This window comes from Salvelinus sp. IW2-2015, linkage group LG27 (assembly GCF_002910315.2).
Source record: "Salvelinus sp. IW2-2015 linkage group LG27, ASM291031v2, whole genome shotgun sequence".
Classification (NCBI taxonomy): Eukaryota; Metazoa; Chordata; class Actinopteri; order Salmoniformes; family Salmonidae; genus Salvelinus; species Salvelinus sp. IW2-2015.
The window spans coordinates 33,961,751-33,981,024 of record NC_036867.1 but is presented as its reverse complement, the minus strand read 5'-3'; the positions used below and the strand labels follow the sequence as shown (position 1 = coordinate 33,981,024).

General features: G+C 45.3%; 1 protein-coding gene across 1 annotated transcript in view; it reads right to left on the bottom strand.

Annotated features, from left to right (window-relative positions):
* Nucleotides 1-12,674: 12,674 nt before the first annotated feature.
* Nucleotides 12,675-19,274, bottom strand: part of LOC111953355 (zinc finger protein GLI2-like) — a 57,697-nt gene continuing 51,097 nt past the window's right edge. The window contains 3 exon segments of the mRNA XM_070435487.1: nucleotides 12,675-16,321; nucleotides 16,449-16,818; nucleotides 17,940-18,203. Coding sequence (XP_070291588.1) covers nucleotides 13,929-16,321; nucleotides 16,449-16,818; nucleotides 17,940-18,203 — 3,027 coding nt within the window. The 3' untranslated portion in view covers nucleotides 12,675-13,928.

Sequence of the window (19,274 nt, the reverse complement as noted above, 5' to 3'; positions counted from 1 at the left end):
TTAGTAAAAAACAGGACAACTGAACTGACGGAGGCAAATGTTTCCAAGTCCTTGGCTGCTTGGTCGTCTAATGAACATTGCTCTGCTCAAGGGGTTCAAGGTCTTGTTCCTGTGGAACGTCTGTGGTTCAGGTCACTCTAGTCTGTGGCATTGGACAGATGGAGGGTCAGGTGAATGGTCAGTGTCTAGCTTTGGTATGATGATACTACTGTATATATTTATCGAAAGAAACGACCGTAGAAAAGGACGTGCTTACTGACAATTGTGCATATTGGAAATACCTACTAAATCGGAGTAAAACGAGAACAGCAGTGGAGGCTGCTGAGGGGAGGACGGCTCATAATAATGCCTGGAATGGAGTCAATGGACTCATCAACTAACCAATGGAGTACGGATATGAGCAATTCAGTAATTCCAGATATCAAGACGCTTTATACCGTTGAGAATACTATGTTGAATACGTCCCACTGTGCACATGGTTGAATCAACGTTGTTTCCACGTCATTTGAATGAAAAAAACGTTGAACCAACATGGAATATACGCTGAATTGACGTCTGTGCCCAGTGAAATTGACGTAAAGTCCAGGCTATCTTTCGCAAGGTTAGTAATGAGTCCTAATGATAGTGACCGTCATCATATGGGATGTAAGACAATCGCTCTCTGGAGGCCAAGGGCAACGGGTGCGCTTGAAGGTGGACTCGTCCTAACAAGCCAGAGCGGCGCGGGGGCCCTAGCTACCTGTCAAGGCCCCCAACACCCCAACCAGACATTAATGCAAATTATTGCCTGATTATTTAACTTTAGAGGCTTGATCTGTCCTTTTTATTACAATTATCATCAGTCGGGGGGCTGCGTTCCATCATCACAAAATAAACATCATCMATCATCSTTGTGGTGATTAGCCGGTGACAGGCATCGGGCTCTGGCTGCTTTGCATAACTGGGTTCTAATGCCGGGCAGTCCGGACGAGGAACGAGGGGCGAGGGGTGAAGGGTGGAGAGAGCGAATGTTGACTGTCTGCAGAGGCTTTATGTGAGGTTATTACTGTGCTGGTAATCAGACAGAAGAAAAAGGGAGTGGGTTTTCTTTGGCGAGAGAGGCGGTGTGATGAGAGGATAGGAGAGCAGAGAAGAGGAAAGGGTAAGGGGTTAAGAGAAGAACGGAGAGGAGAGGGGGAGAGGAGACCAGCTCGCTCTCTGTAGCAGCATTGCATCACCATGTCCTCTTGCCCAACTCCAGTCCTGCTTTCCCAGCCAAAGCATGCGCTGCTCAGCCGCTGTAGCCCTGTTAAGTCCTTCCAGCAAGGCTAGAAGGAGCCATACAACATGCCTGGTGCGTCAGCCAAGTTACTTTACATCAGGCTGTCTAATTGCTGTGGAAAATGATGTTGCATTTTCCTGCTTATTGAAAAGGCGTGTCAATAGCCACAGTGATTTATAAACTAAGAATGACTGCAGGTTTTCTTCTTCAAAAAAAGAGGAAAATAATAATGATTTGGAGCCTTTTTACTTGATAGATTTTGGCAGGCGTGAATTATTTTCTCACTAGGAAAACCATTAGCATGTGTTACTGTGGAGTTATTGCATCAGTCTGTAAATCCATGATATCAGTAGCTTAGTCACTGTTAAATCCTTTTCAGAAACAAGATAATTTTCATGGAGACAAAGTGTATCTATTTCCAATGGCTACAATAGTTTTAACTCTACTTTAAACAGTATAGTCTTTGCCACTGGAAGAACACAATCCCATCACAGACAGAGACGTACTTTCACCCTATGTAGCCAACACAGGGCTCCTTTGTTATTTTGGGCCTTAGCTACAGTACATTTTTGTTTTGAAATTCTGGGTTGAGATGAACTTCCCTTCAGGAGAACCTGTCTTCTCAGACCGCAACGGAATGCAATCTTCAAACCAGCTTTTCTTTGTGAAGATGTAGAAATATATTATTTATGTTTGAACCAAACCACCGTTACATTGTTGACCTTGTGTGCCATGCAGATCAAAGAGGGATGGTTCTTGTGTGGGTCTTTGCTCTCTGAGTGAACGCTTCAGTGTTTTGGGGAGGTTTGCTCCGTTATGGGGTAAGTGGGTATGTTCTGGGAGAGATTGTCTTGACAGCTTCATGGTTAAGATATTCTGTGTCTCAACTGCATTCCCAGACAAACCTTCTCAAGCCAGCACTAGATGTAGAAACCAATGTACTGCTACAGACTTATACTGTATGGCAGATGTAGGTTATATGGAAGTTATTCTATTGAGGCCTTTTGAAATCCCTTTCAGTATAGATTTGTTCATGAAAAAGTAAGAAACATTCAAACAAGTACATGCAAAAGGTGCCCAAGTACACATAAGGTAAATCCTCTGTCTTGATTGCAAGTATCTCAAATTAAATTAAAGTTCAACTGATTTTGTATCAGTTCTGCTCATTGAATTAGTTCCATCGCCGGGCCTTGTTACTACGGTGTCCTTGCTCATCACAGCCCAGGGACAATCACACCATCAAGGGCATTAGCCCTGGTCTCCCCTGCTCGTGATACAACACTACCACCATCCTGGCCCTATAAACATCACCATCCACTGTTAGTCTGTCGATGAGAGTGGTAAAACACGAATACTAAAGGAGACATTCCGTCATCCACATCAACAAATTACTACGCATCAAAATACAACCAATACCTATTTTTGTGTATGAACTTTCAAGGTAATAAGCATCACAATTTTAGTTGAATAGTGAACCTGACCGTAACAGCAAAACCTCTGCTTTTTGCACTTTTTTATTTAACCAGGCAAGTCAGTTAAGAACAAATTCTTATTTTCAATGACGGCTTAGGAACAGTGGGTTAACTGCCTTGTTCATGGGCAGAACGACAGATTTTGTACCTTGTCGGCTCGGGGATTTGGTCTTGCAACCTTTTCGGTTACTAGTCCAACGCTCTAACCACTAGGCTACGCTGCCACCCCAAACTTGAAAGGTGTTCATAATTTTAGGTGGGAAAACATCTCTGGCATGAGGCATGACATGACATCCTGGGTAGTGCAGGGCGAGAGAGGGAGGGAGAGTAGGACCACTGTCAAAGCACCTCTAGCATCTCTATCCCAGTCCCACTGCAGTGATGCTCAGTAGTGATCAGCTGTTGGACTCTAATATCCAGGCCCTTAGTAGCATTTCAGGAAAGTTCAAGGCAGACAGCGAGGGAGAGATGGAAGGGAGGGATGGATGGAGTGTGTTAAAACTCTGCAGATAGCGGGGTCTGAGAGAGTCAGGAAGCCAGGGTAGTGGCAGCAGCAGAGGGAGGTCAGGAATGCCACCTTGCTGTTCACAGGACCTCCAGGTCTCCGCTCTCTGGGGCTTCAGGAAGCACTCATTAAAAAAAAACGTAGCCTGGCTTCAGGTTCACCACACTGCCCCTCCATCCTCTCCTCTCCTCTCCTTTTTGAACGAATACTAAAGGGGACATTCCGTCATCCACATCAACAAATTACTACGCATCAAAATACAACTAATACCTATTTTTGTGTATAAACTTTCAAGGTAATAAGCATCACAATTGTTTTCCAAACGCCTTATTGTGTGGTATTTCTTTAATAAACAGTTAATATTACAAAGTCCCTTAAACAGATGGTAGGCTATTGAAAGACAGATGCTATTTAGCATAGCAACACATCATGAATATGTATGTTATATTAGTTAATGACACTGATGGCCTCGCAACCGATTGGATAAGCCTTCTCAAGTGTTTTTGAAATACTAGGATACATATCCGGGATTATAGTGATATACACTATTTTCAATTGTGCTGTAATGTTTGTGATGTAATATTTTGTAAAAATGTGCTCTAATGTTTTCTCTTCATCAAAATTTAACCCAACACTGCTTTTGTTGGAAAAGTGTATTATCATATTCTATCACATTCGATTTATAAGAAAAACATGTTCAGAACTGAAGAACTTATTTCCTTTCCATTGTGTGTTCTCATTTCCATCAAGTGATTAACACGGACAACAACTTCACTTGACGCCCCCTGCATCCTTTAACACTTTCTACCCACCCCTATTGTCTAGGATTTATGATGAATAAGTTCCCCAAAACCACTGCATTTAAGCTGCAGAGCAGAGAGACTCCTTCGTGACAGACTGGTGTGTAAATAGGTCGGTCCCAGGTGAACGAGCCTGTTTTTGGGCAGTTGATTGTGGGACCATAATGTGCACTGATGGGCCTCTGCTTAGCGCAAAAGCCAATCTTGCCCTCTGATAACCTGTCCTTTCTTGCATTCGTGAACTACTCACCACAATTTTAAAAGCCTATTTCTTCCACCAGTCATTTTCTCTCAAATCCATGAAGTGAGGTTAACAAGTACACGCTGCAGGAGAAATGAACTTTTATTGGGGCGCAGGGCTGGTGTTTTCTGTTGAGGAGGAGGTGGTGATTTCTGTATGAGGGTGCCTACTGCTTAGCCTCTGCTTGGATAGGGGCTGTCTGCCACCAGAGTTCTGCTGAGCTGCTCAGAGCATCACAACTGGGCCTTGGTGTTTTTGAGCCTGCATCTGGAATCCATTTTCAGTAAATCTTTAAACTTTAAACCACGCCATCTGATTTGACATTCCCCACAAAGCTTTACCGCATGACTGCGTGACAGAGGTGCTCGCAGTACACGTAAGTTCAAACTCACACACACGAACACACACACACGGCTGTACAGTATTGGTAGACACACACATTCAAACACATATAACATAAACTTTGCAAAAAAATGAAATGTCCCTTTTTCAGGACCCTGTCTTTCAAAGATGATTCGTAAAAATCCAAATAACTTCACAGATCTTCATTGTAAAGGGCTTAAACACTGTTTCCCATGCTTGTTCAATGAATTATAAACAATTAATGAACATGCACCTGTGGAACGGTCGTTAAGACACTAACAGCTTACAGACGGTAGGCAATTAAGTTCACAGTTAGGAAAACTTAGGACACTAAAGAGGCCTTTCTACTGACTCTGTAAAACACCAAAAGAAAGATGCCCAGGGTCCCTTCTCATCTGCGTGAACGTGCCTTAGGCATGCTGCAAGGAGGCATGAGGACTGCAGATGTGGCCAGGACAATAAATTGCAATGTCCGCACTGTGAGACATTGAAGACAGCACTACAGGGAGACAGGACGGACAGCTGATCGTCCTCACAATGGCAGACCACGTGTAACAACACCTGCACAGGATCGGTACATCTGAACATCACACCTGTGGGACAGGTACAAGATGGTAACAACAACTGCCCGAGTTACACCAGGAACGCACAATCACTCCATCGGCCTGTAGGCCTGTTGTAAGGCAGGTCCTCACCAGACATCACCGGCAACAACGTTGCCTATGGGCACAAACCCACCATCGCTGGACCAGACAGGACTGGCAAAAAGTGCCCTTCACTGACGAGTCGCGAAGGAATGAGCGTTATACCAAGGCCAGTACTCTGGAGTGCGATCGATTTGGAGGTGGAGGGTTTGTCATGGTCTGGGGCGGTGTGTCACAGCATCATCGGACTGAGCTTGTTGTCATTGCAGGCAATCTCAACGCTGTGCGTTACAGGGACGACATCCTCCTCCTTCATGTGGTACCCTTCCTGCAGGCTCATCCTGACATGACCCTCCAGCATGACAGTGCCACCAGCCATACTGCTTGTTCTGTGCGTGATAAGTTTGCAGCTATTTAAATCCGTTAACTTTGGCCATTTTATAACACTTTATAATGAGTAAGACACCAGCTTTTGAAGTGAGTGACTCCCTCTCCCTCACTAACTCAGCCAGTGGATGACTTTCTTTCCCACTCCACTCTGTAACCTTTCAGCAGAGGTAGATTATGCAGGAAGCATTGTTAATATTCACCAGGTATAGAGACATGGCCCTTGACATCCTGCTCTTCCTAGCCCTTCTCCTCCTATTGGCTGTGGTGGTCCTATTGTAATGAGCGGATCAGAAGTCAGGAAGTCAGTAGGACATCACCATGAGTTATTAATATATTATTAATACTCCTTATAAACCACCTCAGAAGGGTTTKTGACTCCCAGGTTGCTGCACTGCTCACCTCAGTGCTGCAGGAGAATACTATTCAATGAGATCTTTCTCTCTCTTTGGACTGTCTAAAACATGGATCATCAACTAGATTCAGCCACGGGACAATTATTTTCTTGAGGGGAGGGTCAGGGGGCCAGAACTCAATTTTGAATAATTTGTGGACTGCAAATTGACCATAAGAAGCCCAAACATTTTAGTCCTATTTGACTAAAACATAATAATTCAAAACCTTGCTTACATTTGTTTACGAGCACATACATATATATCTCTATTATGCTTGGGAATACTTTGGAACATATTTCCAAAATTGAAATCACTTGGAGTGGATTTGCTGGTGTTTTTACAGTCTTATGTCCAACAATAAAAAATATAAACTTTTTTTTTATTGCTCAGAGAACATGGGGGCCGGTTGGTGAACCCTGCTCTAAAACCCTTGTATCTTGTGTTTGACTCCAAGACAGTGCTCACTTTACATTGATACACCATAGCTTCCTATTTAATTTCTTATTTCTCATGTTATATTTATTATATATATTTTTTTATTAGTTATACATTTGTTATATTGATTACTGCGCTGTTCGGTAGAACATGCAAGTTAAGCGTTTCACGTTAACTGTGCAGTTGACAATAACACTTATCACTAAATATACAGTTGAAGTCGGAAGTTTACATACACTTAGGTTGGAGTCATTAAAACTCGTTTTTCAACCACTCCACAAATTTCTTGTTAACAAATTATAGTTTTGGCAAGTCGGTTAGGACATCTACTTTGTGCATGACACAAGTCATTTTTCCAACAATTGTTTACAGATAGATAATTTCACTTATAATTCACTGTATCACAATTCCAGTGGGTCAAAAGTTTACATACACTAAGTTGACTGTGCCTTTTAAACAGCTTGGAAAATTCCTGAAAATGATGTCATGGCTTTAGAAGCTTCTGATAGGGTAATTGACATAATTTGATTCAATTGGAGGTGTACCTGTGGATGTATTTCAAGGCCTACCTTCAAACTCAGTGCCTCTTTGCTTGACATCATGGGGAAATCAAAAGAAATCAGCCAAGACCTCAGAAAAAAATTGGAGACCTCCACAAGTTTGGTTCATCCTTGGGAGGAATTTCCAAACGCCTGAAGGTACCACGTTCATCTGTACAAACAATAGTACACAAGTATAAAGACCATGGGACCACGCAGCCGTCATACCGCTCAGGAAGGAGACGTGTTCTGTCTCCTAGAGATGAACGTACTTTGGTGCGAAAAGTGCAAATCAATCCCAGAACAACAGCAAAGGACCTTGTGAAGATGCTGGAGGAAACAGGTACAAAAGTATCTTTATCTACAGTAAAATGAGTCTTTTATCGACATAACCTGAAAGGCCGCTCAGCAAGGAAGAAGCAAATGCTCCAAAACCGCCATAAAAAAAGACAGACTACGGTTTGCAACTGCACATGGGGACAAATATCGTACTTTTTGGAGGACTGTCCTCTGGTCTGATGAAACAAAAATAGAACTGTTTGGCCATAATGACCATCGTTACGTTTGGAGGCAAAAGGGGGATGCTTGCAAGCCGAAGAACACCATCCCAACCGTGAAGCACGGGGGTGGCAGCATCATGTTGTGGGGGTGCTATGCTGCAGGAGGGACTGGTGCACTTCACAAAATAGATGGCTTCATGAGGTAGGACAATTATGTAGATATATTGAAGCAACATCTCAAGACATCAGTCAGGAAGTTAAAGCTTGGTCGCAAATGGGTCTTCCAAATGGACAATGACCCCAAGCATACTCCAAAGTTGTAGCAAATGGCTTAAGACAAAGTCAAAGTATTGGAGTGGGCCATCACAAAGCCCTGAACTCAATCCTATAGAAATTTGTGGCAAAACTGAAAAAGCAAGGAGCTCTACAAACCTGACTCAGTTACACCAGCTCTGTCAGGAGGAATGGGCCAAAATTTCACCCAACTTATTGTGGGAAGCTTGTGGCATAGGCTACCCAAAATGTTGACCCAAGTTAAACCAATATTAAAGCAAATGCTACCAAATACTAATTGAGTTGTATGTAAACTTCTGACCGCCTCTGGGAATGTGATGAAAGAAATAAACCTAGAAATAATCATTCTCTCTCTATTTTTTCTGACATTTCACAGTCTTAAAAATAAAGTGGTGATCCTAACTGACCTAAGACAGGGAATTTTTTACTAGGATTAAATGTCAGGAATTGTGAAAAACGGAGTTTAAATGTATTTAGCTAAGGTTGTATGTTGAACTTCCGACTTCAACTGTATATTCATGTGCTGTTTTGACTATTCCCTGTAATTGTGGTTGTTTAACCATCATTGAGATCATATAATGACCAGGGATATCAAGGAGACGTGGTGTCACTTTAAAGCGCTAATGCTATGTTGGGCCTTGAATGCTGCTCTCCTGACCGATGAAAATTCTGGATTAAGTGAATGAGATTGCAAATGTTGCTGGTCAATGCAGCATCGCGATCCACCCTAGGTCAGTCCCCCATAATAATCTACTTTGTCACAAAGAATGGTTGTGTTCCGACAAGGAGACTCCGCATGTCCTCTAACCTCCCCCCCCCCCCTTACACTCCCCTCCTGTGCTGCTATCATAGGACGTACTTCACGCATTAAAGCCCCAGCCGCTCCGCATCTATCACACATATTATTACATATTTACCCTGCATAACAATGGCCGAATCTTCCCGCCACAATAGCCTGCCAGCCCCTAAGTTTCCTGCTCTTGTGATAGCCATCTTGATGGATTCATCGCACAAAAATCCCTGATAGGTCATTCATCTCTTCATTTAAAATAATATCATGGCACCATTTCTCTGAATTCTAGCCGGGCCTCTGTTGCACTGAAAGACAACGTTCACTTTATTAATCAATTTGAGTCCCCATGGCGGCCAGTCAAACAAGTCAAGCAAACACTGGTTCGGCGGGTTAGAACTGGCTCCGATGTCTAAAATGTGCTAGTTCCAACTGAGCAGGCATGGACACTCCCATTTCAAACAAAATCATCTTCCCCAATTAAGGACGCAGCCGCAGGCCTGCTACATCCTATATTGCAGGGGTAAACCATCATCTCCTCCACCTCTCCCCCTCTCTCCTCACATTGGGAATGCGTGGGCTGACAACTTTGTGGCTGCTCGCGGTGCTTCTCTCTCTCCTGCGTCTCTCTCTCTCTCTCATCCTCTTCTCTCTCTCTTCTCTTCGAAACTACTTTGGGAGAGGGAGAGCTTTGGTATTGTGCTATATCTAATTAACAACATCCAGGAGATGTAGGAGAGGCACTTCAAGTGTGTTGGCCCGGGTGTGTCTCATGCAGCGAATGCTATTCACTCTGGAAGTTAAATGAGAGCGAGCACCAGCAGAGTGGAGCGAGAGGGGGGGGGGGCTGGCTGCCCCTCTTGGAAGCTCTCACGGGGGCCTGGTGAGAACGGAGAGACCCTCAGATCTCCGGCAGATCACTAACAGACATGTGTAGGCCCCTCCGCAGGGGGAAGAGTGTGTGTGAGTGTGTGTGCGCGTGCGTGCGTGTGTGTTGAGGCTGATCTGATGCACCACCGTGGATGGTGATGTTCTGACTAGGGGACACAGGATGAAAGCCTTCTTTGATGAAGGTCTGGGGTGCTGCAGAAGACAAACTAGGTGTTCAGAATTTCTATCAGGCAGGGATGGTTTAGGAAACTGTCACAGCACCATTTTACTGAGGTTAAATTGACAAATCATTACATACATAATCTTTTGCAATATTTCATTTGTTGAATAATCAAATGCAATTGTTGTTCTATTCAATGACCCAAAGGTGGTTGTTTTAGACCCCATGCTGAGCGATGTAAGGACTTAACCCTGTGTGGTAATTAGGGGAGCCTGCCTGCCTGCTCCCTGTAAACCAGCCAGCCTGGATCTGCCTGCTTGGCCAATTGATTGATTTTACAGCATGGCACTTGCAGCTCTTTGCCCTGGTCTCATTGCTCATCCAATCAGTGAAGGGCCTGTTCCAGAGGACAGCAGCGTTATATTAGAACATCATTAGTACTGTGGTCCTCTTATGGGCCTGTGGCTCAGTCCGCTGCTCTAGCACTAGTCCCATGTCCCACAGGTTTGACTGGATGGAGATGGTGCATCTCGGGTTAGTCTTTCATCAGCCTGTGGATGTTGCCAATGTATCATTTTTAGTTGTTCCTGGTCCAGTGGTTAGCAGCGGTGGAGACCAGTCCAGACCAGTGCCAGTGTTAGTCGGCATGCCCCCCCCCCCCGCTGTGCCGTGTGACAGACTGTCTGTGACTGATGTCTGTGGGCAGCTGTGTGGAGAGTCGTGTGTGTGTGTGTCCTGAATACCTTGTCACTCATAAAGAGACCCTGTAAATCACATTCCTCTCCCCTTGGGGATTGAAGAATGCAGGACATGCTGTAAAATGCATACCTCGAAATCCCTTTTAATTCACAACAGACATGTCTGCTTTACTGCAGGGTTTAGAGGGGCATGCTTTCCTTTGAGGGCCCTGTGATGAGAAAGGGTTGAAAATGACCTCCGCTAAAAATATCACTTACTGCACACTGTTACTGGTTACTGTTTCTGTGACTGAGAACAGAACTGGTACTTGTGGACATGGAGCTAGTGTTAAGGTAAGGGTTAGGGTTGTGATTGTTATTGAGGCAAGGGTAAGGGTTGAACCAGAATGTGGACATGAAGCTAGTGTTAAGGTAAGGGTTAGGGTTGTGATTGTTATTGAGGCAAGGGTAAGGGTTGAACCAGGATGTGGACATGAAGCTANCAGGATGTGGACATGAAGCTAGTGTTAAGGTAAGGGTTAGGGTTGTGATTGTTATTGAGGCAAGGGTAAGGGTTGAACCAGGATGTGGACATGAATTGAATTGAACTTATTTGGGTAAGAGACATGTACAATGTGGTCCCAGAGTATAGCACTTCAAAGTATTAATTAAAACCCTTGTTTCCAAAGTGGTCCTCATGAAGCTAGGGTTAGGGTTGTGATTGAGGCAAGGCTTAGGGTTGAACCTGGATGTGGACATGAAGCTAGGGTTAGGGTTGAACCTGGATGTGGACATGAAGCTAGGGTTAGGGTTGAACCAGGATGTGGACATGAAGCTAGGGTTAGGGTTGTGGTTGAGGCTAGGGTTAGGTTTGAACCGGGATGTGGACATGAAGCTAGGGTTAGGGTTGTGGTTGAGACTAGGGTTAGGTTTGAACCGGGATGTGGACATGAAGCTAGGGTTAGGGTTGATAAGGTTGAGGTTAAGGCTGGTGCCTCCTGTAATAAACCTGGGTTCTTTTAAAACATCTCCAGATTTTTAAGAACCAGCGTTTCTTCCCCCTCAATGTCTGCCTAATGTGTTTGTAGTCTATACATGCTGCACAAGTCAGTACATCTGCCTATTATCATCCTATTGGATCTACAGTACCAATACATTGAGGTGTTGCTAATTTATGACTTGAGTCTCACTAACCCCTTTACTGATACGATTTCATATCCTCAGGCTATTTTCTCTCTTTTTATTCTCTGAGAGAATAAGGAATTCCAGTGGCAAAAGCTCTCAAAAACCTCAGATCAAACGTATTCTCGGCTGAATTCCCTGTCAGAATAAAATCATTTGTTCCTCAGCGCTAACACTCTGCTTGACGCTTTGTCCCTCCCTGGACCTCTCTCTCTCTCTCTCTCTCTCTCTCTCTCCTCTCTCGCTCCCCTCGTTTCTCTCTCTCTCTCCTCTCTCTCTCGTCTCTCTCTCTCTCGCCTCTCCTCTCTCTGCTCCTCTCTCTCTCCGCCGCTCCTGCTCTCTCTCTCTCTCCTCTCTCTCGCTCTTCGCTCTTCGTCTCTCGCATCTTCTCTCGCTCTCTCTCTCTCTCTCTCTCTCTCGCTCTCTCGCTCTCTCGCTCTCTCGCTCTCTCTCTCTCTATAACTGGTGTGTGTGTGTTTTATGTGGTTTCAACAGCCATTTCCTTTGGGCCAATCTGTCACTGGTAATGTTGGACTACACACAGGTCAACTTTAGCAACTGCTCTGTATGCACTTTGCGGTTTTACAAGTGTGCCCTTTCTCATCTGTTTCTGGAGTGAAACTAGCATTGTGTCCAGGCCAACATTACGAGCAGGGGCAAGACGGGGTCAGAAGAACCTATTTCAAAGCCTCCATAAAAACCTTGAAAGATAGCCAGTGTCTTATAAATGTCTGATATGATAGGATTCAATGTGGGAGGAAAAATGCTTTGTTGGCAGCAAGGAGAGCGAGAACTTGTGTGGCTTCTAAGAAGAAAGTTTTTCTCCTGAATTATTTAAGCAATCAACACTCATATACTTCTAAGATTAAAGGAGAGGTTTTCAAAGAACAGTTCAACTCTCTGATGTACTGGCTACTGTCTATTGTCTCTATGTTCAGTTTTGAACCAAGGAGTGGGAAATATAACAACGTACCATTTATATTACACTTTTCTAGTAAAGTGTAATATGAATTTATAGGCCAATTTAATTCAATCGGCCTGGTATTGTATATTGGAGACCTAAAACAACCTAATTTCAAACATATTATATTCCGTGAGTAAAAACACCCATGGTTTGAAATAACTCACCAGACAGCAATTAAGTAAAAAAACAACAACAATATTGTATTTCATAAAAATGTACAAAAGATATATACATATCCGACACAACAGAGTTGCATGGTAGTGTACAAAAACAACAACATTGATTCCTAATACACTATGATATCTTCGATTCCTCGTCATCATCAAGGGCTGCATTGGAGAAAAAGTCATTTGACACCGAAAAGGAGGATTCTCTTTCGCTTTTAGATTTTTCCTAATTCATCACCAAGAGTTAATAGCAACGTTATCACCCCCAGAATATGTATCATATCAAGTATTTGCATATTCTTTAGAAATTGTCGCTTAATTCCAGTCACAACTTGTCCGCGACACTGAGACGTCACTGTTCATCTCAATAGTCCAACTCAACGCGACAGACAAATAAGACAATGGCTCATATCGAAGACACTGCATGGAAATAGACCTGACATGACTAAATAGATTAGAAAAAGATTTCTTCTGACTCTAATGAATGATTTAATCATTTTTCTCCCAGATTTTTTTGTTGCTGCAACTTCACTGACAGAAAAAAAATCTAATCTGCACAGATGAATGAGTTTCAGATAAGATCTGAGAGAAAGAATCAAATTGTTTTAGATCAAGTCATTTACACAATTTACATATATGTGTGTCTTTAAATAACTAAATGATAGAAAAATCCAAAATCGGTATCATACAGAAGGACCTGGTTGCACTTCAACGTGATCTGTGTCATATGCTTGTCTTGCATATTCTGCGGCATAGCCAGGCACTTGGTAAACTTGTTTTACTGCAGAACTGTACACTATCTCATGTACAACATTAACAGAATTGTGCTGTGGATTACATTATACTTACTTACTCATCTAAGGCAAAATATGGCTTCTCAATAGATATGAAATCGCCATATTAGCTCCATAATGATACTGTACAGGARAATACAATAAGTAGCACAAACATAGTGGTGWTTTAGCATGAAGTCTTCAGAATCTCATASYTTCCTTAGTCTCTYGTGGRCYTCAAAGTTCTCCAATGAGGTGCTTAGTGTTCAATCACATGGTCAGGAGGACCTCTGCAACAATGTTAACTAGTAGGTTCCCCTCTTGTCATTCACACAGTCAGTTTAAACTCTTGGTGGTAGATAAACTATCGTTCTTAGAGCTTGTGTTGCAATAGGTCATTTCTTTTAACACACGTCCTGGGCCAAATACACCAAGGTAGGTAATGTGTGTTTTACCTGTGTCTGCCTTCAGTGTATTTGGGATCATCCTTATGACATCATGCTGAGGAACTTGTTCTCTTCTGCAAGCGCGGTGAGCAGGGAGCTCATATCGCCGATGGCCATGTTGCTGCCCCCTGCAGGGAGGGGCAGGGAGGGCAGGGTGACAGAGTTCRGGGGGGTGGTGAGTCTGGAGGAGGTCTGGGACAGACTCTGGAGGATYCTGGGGCTGATGGTGCCTGACATCAGGCTGGAGTGGTCCCCGTCATCCAGCATGGTGTCAAAGTCAATCTGGGGCTCCTCTGCCCCTGTCCCATTGGACGAGTCCACCGTACTAGAGACCTGGTTGCTTACTCCCGGTGAGGTCATGGCGGTCTCAGTGCTGTCTGAGGGACATTGAAGAACGTCCACTACTGATGATGTCATCATCTGCATATTGACGTTTCCGTTTGGCTCAAACACGTGTATCTGTCCTGTGTAGAACATAACATTGCTGTCTGTGTTGTTGCCATTGCTGCAGTGATTGCCAATTGAGTTTTGTCGCTGCATTGTCATTGACCCTGAATGCTGTCTGCTTAGAGACTTAGGTTCTGTGGGCGGTCTTGGCTGGAGGAGTATTTGACCTCCATTTTGGATGGGATGCTGAACCTGGGACGCTATATTATAGTTCTGTGAGATCATCCGTGAAGAATTCACACCGCTATCCTTAAATGTGACTTGAGACGATTGACTCCCCCCTGGCTGCGCCCCCAGCCGGCTGTTCTGCGTGTCTACAGTGTGCACTGTCTGTTGTTGTTTACCGTTTTGGCTCAACATACCCAGAGTGCCACCAACTGCCATACTACTACAGGAGGACCGCTGGTTAGTGTTAGCATCGCTAGGACCAAGACCCTGGTTAAACCCATACCCGAGACTCACTGGTTCATTGAGGTTAGCATTAGCGGGCTGCTGTTGCTGTAGGCTCTGTTGCTGGACACAGCTCAGCCTCGAGTCATCCTTATGCTGCTCTATGTATCTCCCCTGCTGGGCTGCGTGAGCCAGGTTGTGGTTAATCTGTGCAATGTGTTGGTTGGAGTTAAGATTCTGCTTCTGGAACGAGACAAAGTTCTGTTTCTGTTGGACCATGGCGAGGTTTGAGTTGCTTCGACCGAACGGCAGATGTTGGGTTGGGTTGTGAAGAGCTTCCACAGTCCCTGAGCTGACCTCGTTCCACTGTACCGGCATGGTGCTCGTCTTACTGGGTGAGGAGGGGAAAGACTGCTGCGGATGGCCTGGGCTTAGGGCACAGGAGAGGCGCATGGTTTGTGGTGCAGACGAAGGGTTCATACTCATATTGGTGTCCACCACAGCCATCCTTCGCTGGTGGTAAAACTGCTGTTGTTGCTGGGGGTTAAGGTTTATTGCGTTTCCATGGAAACCACATTGTGCTTGTCGGTTGTACCCGTTGGCACAGTCTGACTCTCCAGCTCCGCCCTGAGCAGTGATGTAGTGAACGACGTCATCAGGAAGTACCATCATCTCCTCCTCACTGCTGTTGCGCCTACCGCTCATAGCGCCGGCCATGGTCTCCATGGCCACGTTCTCAGAGATGCTGGGCGGCCGGGGGCAGTAGGGGTATCGCTGCAGGCTGTCGTCGGAGCGCGGCTGGTGGCTCTGGAGCGCCAGGTGGCGCCGCTCGGCTGCAGACAGGGCCTGGTTGGGCTGGGAGGCGTGTGGGTGGAGGTTCTGCATGTTGCCCGTGCTGTTGTAGCGCTGCACCTGAGGCTGATGGGACAGTGGGTGCAGGGATGGCCGCCGGGGGACGGGGTCGCTAGCCCGACGGGGAATGTTGGACGGAGCTTCGTGGGGCATCATGCTGCGGCCGTTATAGCTTCCCATATCGCCGCTGCAGCGCCTGGGAACCCCACTGGGGACAATGGTGTTGAAGGAGGAGTAACCAGACGACGAGTCTCCCTGGGAAGCATCCCTGTAGAGGGCCATGCAGGTCTTGAGACTCATCCTCTCCATGTTGGGTAGAGGTGTGGGTGGGGCTCCACCTGTAGCCGCCGCATATTTAGCCTTGAGGTGGTAGTGCTGGGCGGGGGTGAGGCTGAGGTGACTGGGCAGCCCTCCCCCTCCTCCACCACCTCCACACTGGCTGGCGTCGCTGGACCTCCGGGACAGGTCTGTAGAGATGGGGTCGTAGGAGCCGGTGGAGCTGATGTTGTTGTGGCGGTGGCCACTGAACGTGGAGGCGTCGCTGGAGCGGCGGCTGTGGTGGCAGGGGGAGATGCCAGAGGAGCGCCGGCTGATGTAGGCAGAGGAGACGGTGCTGGTGGTGCTGTCCCTGCGCTCCATCAGATGGTCCAGCTGGTTCAGGACAGTCACCTTACTGGAACACAGCTCACTGAGGCTGAGGAACGATCCAGGCCCACCACCCATGTTTCCTCTCTCCAGAAGGGACCCTGAAGACAAGAAAAATGGATTTCACACAGGAGAAATATAGTCTGAGTAGTTTTCTGAATGTACTGAATACTCAAAAAGGATAATTATGAAAACACTGGTTACTTCTTTCTTTTTATGCTCACTCACCGTTTGCTGGTATGGGCGGTAGCTTGGTGTTCTGGACTGGAGGAGATGGATGATGATTGGCCCACTGGCAGGAGTCCCTCACCGTCTTCAGTTTCTCCTTCTTCAGGTGTTCTAGTCTGTGGATGTGGCTGGGGCCTAGGTGTTGACGTAGGTGGAGGCCCACCCCGACCCCTGCTGTCCCAGACCAGAGGCCAGAGAAGGAGGAGTCCATGAGGGGCCCTGAGGGGTCGTCCAGCCCAGTCAGGTCCCCCATGCTMCCCCCGCRGCTYTGGAGGGCCATCTCTARTCCACTGTCATGGTTGGTGGAACTGCCAAGTGGCGACGGCTCGCTGCTACATGACGACTGACCACCAGGGCTGGACTGATACATCTAGAGAGAGAGAGAGGGGAGGGAAGGAGAGAGAGCGAGAGAGTGGAAGAGAGAGAAGCAGAGAGAGACAACATGTTTATAAACTATCTAAAGAGGAAAGGGATCACCATCTAACGAAGAGAAAGTAGAACAGTGATAACATAACAACATAAAGGAGATGTACAGTGAATCATGCAAGTTCTTTTCTCCACAACTTTAATTGTAAATAACGAGTGTTGGTTGGGGTGGCTACAGATTATAGCTCCCTTAAGACCGTCTGTGAATTAGAAATGGGAGAGATGAAAGGATGCTTGAGTACATGCTAAGCCGGCACACGGGGCTATGAATCTATGGCTCTCTGGGTTGTTGGGCTCCCCAGTCCCTCTTTAGGGTGTACAGTCTGTGGACTTAAAATTCTGTAATAACTATTATACACATTTTTGGACTGTGTATAATAGTGGCTGTGGCTTGTCATACAGCAGTAGTACATGATGATGAAATGACGGGAGATATTATGAAAGATATTCTGTATTAAACTGAAGCTCAAACTGAAGCTGTGCTCACCTTAGTAATGTCTGTCCTTAAGGAAAAGTTCAAAGAGAAGAGAAATGGAAAGGAAACGTGCAGAGAGTGTTAAATAGGAAGGATAAAAGTTTGTTAGGTAAGATTTGCATGCCATTGTTAGTAGGGGCTCAGACTGAGAAAGTAGAAGGGTATTATCTGACTGCACAAATCTATAAAGTGGCTTAACCATAGATTGGGAGGCACACATTTTTTATTTAACAAGTCAGTTAAGAACAAATTGTTATTTACAATGACGTCCTAGGAACAGTGGGTTAACTGCCTTGTTCGGGGGCAGAACYACAGCTTTTTACCTTGGCAGCTTGGGGATTCGATCTAGCAACCTTTCGGATACTGGCCCAACGCTCTAACCACTAGGCTACCTGCCGCCCCCGTATGGTAAACATAACCGTATGGTAAAACTGTCTGCGTTTGCTGATTTATATTTCCACTTCTACTCCAAATGATCTCTCATTGGATGATAGGCTGCAACACCAAATGATCTCTCATTGGATGACAGGCTGCAACCCCAAAATGATCTCTCATTGGATGATAGGCTGCAACGCCAGATGATCCCTTACCACAGAGTTCTCCGTCTTGATAGACGTGACCTGCAGGTAGTCCTCCGTGCCTCTCGAGGTGCTGTCCATCTTCTCCTCCATGCCCCGGCCTGTCTCGTTCTCTCCATTCTCTTTGGGTGGCATGGGTCTGCTGGGCGGCAGGTCGCTGCGCTGTTTCTTGGTGATGTGGGCCTCTGGTCCGTGGACTGTCTTCACGTGCTTCCTGAGAGAGCTGGGGTCCGTGTAGCGCTTCGTACACCCGGGGACTTTACACACGTAGGGTTTCTGTGGATACAAGTGTATTTATTTCACCTTTATTTATGAAGGTTATACTCAGAGAGATAAAATACATTACAATAGAGACATGTCATGTACATCTACAGTTGAAGTAGGAAGTTTACTTACACTTAGGTTGGAGTCATTAAAACTCTTTTTTCAACCACTCCACAAATTTTTTGTTAACAAACTATAGTTTTGGTCGGTTAGGACATCTACTTTGTGCATGACACAAGTAAATTTTCCAACAATTGTTTACAGACAGATTATTTCACGTATCACAATTCCAGTGGGTCAGAAGTTTACATACACTAAGTTGACTGTGCCTTTAAACAGCTTGCAAAATTCCAGAAAATTATGTTATGGCTTTAGAAGCTTCTGATAGGCTAATTGACATCATTTGAGTCAATTCGAAGTGTACCTGTGGATGTATTTCAAGGCCTACCTTCAAACTCAATGCCTCTTTGCTTGACATCATGGGAAAATCAAAAGAAATCAGCCAAGACCCCAGAAAATAAATTGTAGACCTCCTCAAGTCTGGTTCGTCCTTGGGAGCAATTTCCAAACGCCTGAAGGTACCACATTCATCTGTACAAACAATAGTATGCAAGTATAAACACCATGGGACCACGCAGCATTCATACTGCTCAGAAGGGGACACGTTCTGTCTCCTGGAGATGAACGTACTTTGGTGAGAAAAGTGCAAATCAATCCCAGAACAACAGCAAAGGACCCTGTGAAGATCCTGGAGAAAACAGGTACAAAAGTATCTATATCCACAGTAAAACGAGTCTTATATCGACATAACCTGAAAGGACGCTCAACAAAGAAGAAACCACTGCTTCAAAACCGCCATAAAAAAGCCAGACTACGGTTTGCAACTGCACATGGGGACAAAGATCATACTTTTGAAGAAATGTCCTCTGGACTGATGAAACAAATATAGAACTGTTTGGCCATAATGACCATCGTTATGTTTGGAGGAAAAAGGGGGTGGCTAACAAGCCGAAGAACACCATCCCAACCGTGAAGGACGGGGGTGGCAGCATCATGTTGTGGGGGTGCTTTGCTGCAGGAGGG